This window comes from Ascidia mentula, chromosome 7, assembly GCF_947561715.1.
Source record: "Ascidia mentula chromosome 7, kaAscMent1.1, whole genome shotgun sequence".
NCBI classification, from domain to species: Eukaryota; Metazoa; Chordata; class Ascidiacea; order Phlebobranchia; family Ascidiidae; genus Ascidia; species Ascidia mentula.
In genome coordinates, this window is record NC_138572.1 from 2,103,999 (window position 1) to 2,110,004 (window position 6,006).

Here is a 6,006-nt window from a genome sequence, read left to right on the forward strand (position 1 = left end):
GCAGACACCACAATTTATGCCATGTTTAAACTTTAAATACATTCACGTTTTCATTAAGAAAAACGCAATTTAAATTCCCTGTGTACTTCAGCGCACGGATTGTAAACCACCGCATGTGAGAGACATAGATAAAATCTTCGTATTTACCAAAGAAATTATGACAAATGACGGCAATCATAATACAAAAACAATATATTTATTTTGGAACACAACTCACGGGTTTTCTCATAGCTCTGGGTATAAAGAGGTCAGTCTTTTTACACTCAGAATATATTTATTACTACAGTCATTTTTCCATTCAATGTTGTTCCGCGTTTGAATTCATATCTGTTTACCAAACCAGGATTACAAGCGTCTAAACCGACTTTGTGGCAAACAAACACGGAATCGTCGGGGGCGCGAAACCAATACTAACAGTTGCCTTTGTTTTCCTGCTAATCAGTTTTGCCAAGGAGCAGCTAATCCATCCTTGTCGGGACATTTGATACGTGCAGAATGCGTAAATATTGTCGAGCTTATTGCAGAGGTATTTGCAGACACCCGACAAACCTACGTCAACAGGACTTAAAAGGAACTGAGTCGGTTTGCAACGTAATTTTTGTTTAGAGCACAGTGGTTAATGAGTAGACACGATTACTTCAAGGTAAACAACTGTGTTACCACGTTAAGAAAGAATTGCACTTGACAATTTGGAAGCTTCTGGTTAACTATTACGTAGGCCAAATCTTAATCTCCATACATGTAGTAAATTTCCTAACAAATGTTGCACACGCATTAGCCACACATTGTTTATTTTTAGGGATGTTCCAATGTAATAATAATCGAATTGCTCGAATCCTTTGTATTTTTGCTTTAGCGCAATTTCGCTATAAATCAGAAATCTCATAAATATTAACATTTAGGTTTAGTCATGATAAAAAAAGGACTGTTTATGCTTGTAGCAAAAAAGTAAAATTTGCAAAATTATATCTTTTAAACTAATTTTATTCAGATCCAGTTGGGTGCAAGGCATAGCAAATCAGGAAGTCCATAAACGGGGACACAGATATCATCGTTTACTTTCAAACTGACTGATTTTTCCCGCAAAGCCTTGGGACCACCTACAATCTCAGATTTTTTCCTCGCAGTGGTCGTGCCTTAAAAGCTTAATCTTGCAGCGAAGAAGGCAGTGTAAAGAAGATTGTAAATCCTTAAAAATGACTCACAAGCGTAAAAAACGACAGGAAGATAGTGAAACGTGGCGACATTATTAAGGTAAACCATATAGCAAGAATATAATGGAACGTATTAATGAGCAGTGTTAAACGGTTTCCAATTAACCTATGGCGACTTTGTTGTGTTTTTTGCTCTATAGATAGTGATTGCTCTACAGATTAGTAAACTTTTTTATTGGTGCATGTTGTAGGTAAATTTGGTGCTGATTCTCTTTTGAATTTGGTTACTTGTACCTCTTTTGCACTGATTAACAATTCTGTAAGGAAATGGAAGATGAATCGGTAAATGAAACTTCATAGCAAAATATTCATTCTAGTTTACAACATCAATGTTAGTAAATTAACCAAATAATTCTTTTGTCACAAGGCCAACTCATGGTTTGCTGCGTTTGTGATGTTCGTGACTGCTCCTCTGGGATTTTTTTGCATCGGTTTTCATTTCACAGTACTCGGCCCTATTATACCAGCTCTGCACTCCATGTACAACTCCACGTACATCGTAAGTTAACGCGAAAATAAATTAAGTTACGGTTGACTACATATATTGCAAGATTCCTTCAGGAAAGTTGCGAACTACGGCAAATTCTGGATATTTTAAAAGTCGTTTGACCCAGGAGTTATTTTTCGCATTGCTTAAAAATGTTTTAACGTATGGATGACAGGACAATAAAATTAAATAAAAAAGTGGCAATCGGCCCCGAAAACCGCGTTCTTGCGATAAAGTGATAAAAGTCAGCCAAATACCAACAGATTTTCCTGCGAAAATTTTTTGTAACCTTCTGAAAAATTGTTGCTACTAAAGGCATTATTATTTGTATAGGAGAGAAATGGTGTTCCAATTCCTGAAGACAAGTGGCTTCTTCTCCTAACCCTTACAATGTCGTTTATCATTGTTGGGGGCATCATAGGAGGAACGAGCAGCCAATTTATGCTTTGTTTTCTTTCCGGAAAACGTTTACTGCAACTTTGCCACGTGCTTAACATTATAGGAGTTCTTGTCATGTCATTGGTCGCAGGAATCACGTGGTCGTACGAAGCGATGATCATTGGTCGATTGTTCAGCGGTTTCCCTCTCGGTGTCTTTTATGGTGTGTTATAATTTACACAAGTATAGTCAATGCATCAGGTCATGAGAACATGAGTCTAATTTATTCACAATTAATTGATTATCAAGTGATGAAATGTTATTATTATGTTTCTTTTTGTTTGTATAGCGTTGCTGCCGTCTATGGTTACGCAGTTGTGTGCGAGAAGGAGAATACCTGTTTGGCAAAGTTATGGCGGAATCACTTTATCAGTTGGCTGTCTGCTCGGTCCATCATTTGCACATCCGAAGGTAACTAGATCCAACTTGTAAATTTACGAACCTTGCTGTTGTTTTATCACTCAAATACAGGAATTGCAGTTGTCAATCATTCACGCCTCAACGCGCATAACAACCTATAGTTACAAAATCCAAAACACGTTTCTTCCAATTTTTGTTCCTCTAGGCGCTGGGCAACATCCATTACTGGCCTGTGCTAGTTGCAATCGCAGCAATCCCATCTTTGATTTATTTAATCACAAGCCCTTGGATTCCAGAGTCGCCGTTTTATTTGGTTCGAAAATCGCAGTTGAAAGAAGCAACGGAGTCTTTGAAAAGGTTACGTACAGGAAGCACAGTAAGCTTAAGAGACCTGTGTCAAACGCAGCTAATATACGTATTATTTCAGAGCGACTGCAAAAGGGAACTTGACACTATTAAAACTGAAGTGAACAAGAGCAGCAAGCTTGTTGGCGTTAAAGAACTTTTCAGCACAAAACAATACAGGTATTTTACTGTCTATTGAAAACACAAATGTGACACAGTTGTGAGTGCAAACCAAGCAGACCATAGAAATATATTTTTTGCGTTTGTTTAGAGACGTGTGATTATGTAGTACGTTCATGAACGTTAATAATAAATAAATAAATTGTGCATTTAAAATCACAACTTTTTATCCAAAAGCAATATAAATGCTAGACTGTGCACATAAAGCATTTCCATTTATCAAGAAACCACTTGCACAAAACAGTCACCATGAATTAAAATCTTAATTTTAGAAACCAAGCATTGACTATTATTGCTGTTGATTCGGGATTGATGCTTACTGGAGTCAACAACTTTATCATCTACACTGACCAAGTGTTTTTGCAAGCCAACATTGATCCGGAAATTGTCATATTCTGCACAATCGGAGTTTTTGCTCTGCAAGTTTTTGCAGGAATAATCGGTGTAAGTGTAAAAAATACCTGAATAAATATAACTTCAGTCTCATCTGGGAACATATTCCAAAAAATCCGTACCAACACATGGCAATTTTAAGGCCTTTGGTATATATTCATCCAGTTTTCTTATTCTGTAGTCACATGACACTTGTGACAATTTATTTTTAATTAAATTTCAGCACTACTTTTATGATAAGTTTCAAAATTATCTTTGATACGTTTTAGTCCAAGTTAGTTGATCGGTTCGGTGGGAAGAAGGTTAATGTCGGTGCAAACATTTCCATACTATTTGCTCTCACCTTATTCACAATAAGTCAAACAACAGCTCACCTCGCACCCGATGTTATGCCTTACTTTGCTATCATCTCTGTTGCTATCTTCATGGTTAGGTGAGTGATGCTTTCATAGTAATAATTAATGTTTTTTGTAACCAACGTTATATCGCTGAGGAAGTCCCGCCAGATTATGGAGGATACGTTGGTTACAATAAACTTGTTCGTAACTTAGGTGCCAGAGTAACAATTCTTATTGATTACTATGCTTAGCAGAAAGAATAGCACTATAACATAGCTTGTTTTCCACGAAATTAGAGGCGAAACAAGTCATACTACTTTCCTAAACCACGGGGTCACGTCTCGACATCGCGATGTTTGCGTAAACTCTCCCGACCGTCTAGCTGCGGTGACAGCACACCTTGATAATCAGCGAAGCCATAAATACTCACGTTTCTTGATTTTGTTTAAAGTTTCTTTGGAGGAAGCAGCCTGGGAACACTCGTGTTGCTCGGAGATTTGACCATTGAACCGACTAGAGCCACGGCCCTTGCTTGTGGGTCGTTTTTTATGTGGGTTCTCTCCTGGTTTGTGGGTTTTATCCCCCCTTATTTACAGGTGAGGAAATAAAAAGTTTCGATATTCGCAAAAATAATGCCGTGTGCTTATCATAAAATTCCACTTTGCATGTCAAACGTTTTATACCCGTTTTTTGGCCAGAGAAAGGAGCAGTTAGCTGAATAGAAAATGTATTGCACACATAGAAAATAGGACGGACAAAATGGGGATTATAATTTATATTTTTTAATGCAGATTGCCCTTGGTCCCTACTCAATGACAATCTGGCTTGGATGTTCGATTGTGTTCCTCATCTTTCAACTGGTGTACCTTCCCGACACACAGGGGAGAACCCCGGATGAGATCCAAGCTCACTTCAAATGAAATCAATATTCCAGTTTGGGCTGATATATGCATGATGCTTAATTACATGAGGCAGAAGATTCTTACCCAATAAACCTTGGAGAAAGTCTAATTCCCTTTGCATATGCGCAGATAAAATAAATGCATATAAAATTAACCACCATGTATTGTGGATTTGTTTTAACAATAAACAGCAGTGGTCGAGAACCTGTTGGACGCATCAGGCCGGATATGTAATAAGATTAAAACGTGAACTCCTACGCGATCTGAATGACTGTTTTTAGTACACTCGCGATGCTCTATCATTGTATTAATTACATAATGATCGACAGATTGCAGTTTTAGAAATCACGTTTTGCGTAAAACTTCGTGAAATTCATTACTGACATTATTCCTTGATTGTTCAAACAACGCAGTAATATTTAAAAACAATTGCATGAATGGCAGGATTGCCCCACTCCCCCCAAGAAGAACCATTGTGTAAAGTTGTATCCACTTCTAACAAACAAATGTCATGATTACATGATTTATTATAAAGATTGAAGGTTGCAAAAACTATTTGAGAAGTACGCTCGTTGGATTTCAGCAAGCAGAATAAATCATGTCCTGACATATGCAGAAGTAATGCCATGCTTGTCAGGAAATGTGGATGATACAGTTTGGCTGCAATGCCTTGGCTGCGAAGCCTGTAAACCTTATGTCCTGACCTATCACATCTTTTTAGTGGTTTACGGTGCTTCGTACATGTACTTCAAAAACCACCGGAGCCGATTCCATGGTGCCGAACTTTTCACGATTAGGTAAACCTCATTCTATTGCCTCCAACGTAAAAATACCCGCGTCACTGGGAGTCTCGTGATTATTTCTAAATATTTCGTAACCTTCTTTGTAAAAAGCAGATCGTCGTGGCAGCGATATTTCCTGAAAATCGAAAATGGGATGATAATTTATATTTTTTAATGCAGATTTCCCTTGGTCCCTACTCAATGACAATCTGGCTTGGATGTTCGATTGTGTTCCTCATCTTTCAACTGGTGTACCTTCCCGACACACAGGGGAGAGCCCCGGATGAGATCCAAGCTCACTTTAAATGAAATCAATGTTCCAGTCTGGTTTAATATATGCATTATGCTTAATTACATGAAGCAGAAGATTCTTACCCAATAAACCTTGGAGAAAGTCTAATGCCCTTTGTATATGCGCAGATAAAATAAATGCATATAAAATTAACCATCATGTATTGTGGATTTGTTTTAACAATAAACAGCAGTGGTCGAGAACCTGTTGGACGCATCAGGCCGGATATGTAATAAGATTAAAACGTGAACTCCTACGCGATCTGAATGACTGTT

The 6,006-nt window shown here is 37.7% G+C and overlaps 1 protein-coding gene across 1 annotated transcript; it reads left to right on the plus strand.

Moving 5' to 3' along the window:
• Positions 1-1,220: 1,220 nt before the first annotated feature.
• LOC145909207 (solute carrier family 2, facilitated glucose transporter member 7-like) lies at positions 1,221-4,765 on the plus strand. The gene is made up of 11 exons (XM_082996537.1): positions 1,221-1,254; positions 1,406-1,496; positions 1,582-1,713; positions 2,035-2,302; positions 2,429-2,550; positions 2,705-2,875; positions 2,927-3,024; positions 3,297-3,468; positions 3,687-3,850; positions 4,207-4,351; positions 4,547-4,765. The coding sequence occupies exons 2-11, from the start codon at positions 1,482-1,484 to the stop codon at positions 4,673-4,675; spliced, it is 1,416 nt and encodes a 471-aa protein (XP_082852663.1). The 5' UTR covers positions 1,221-1,254; positions 1,406-1,481; the 3' UTR covers positions 4,676-4,765.
• The last annotated feature ends 1,241 nt before the right edge of the window (positions 4,766-6,006 follow it).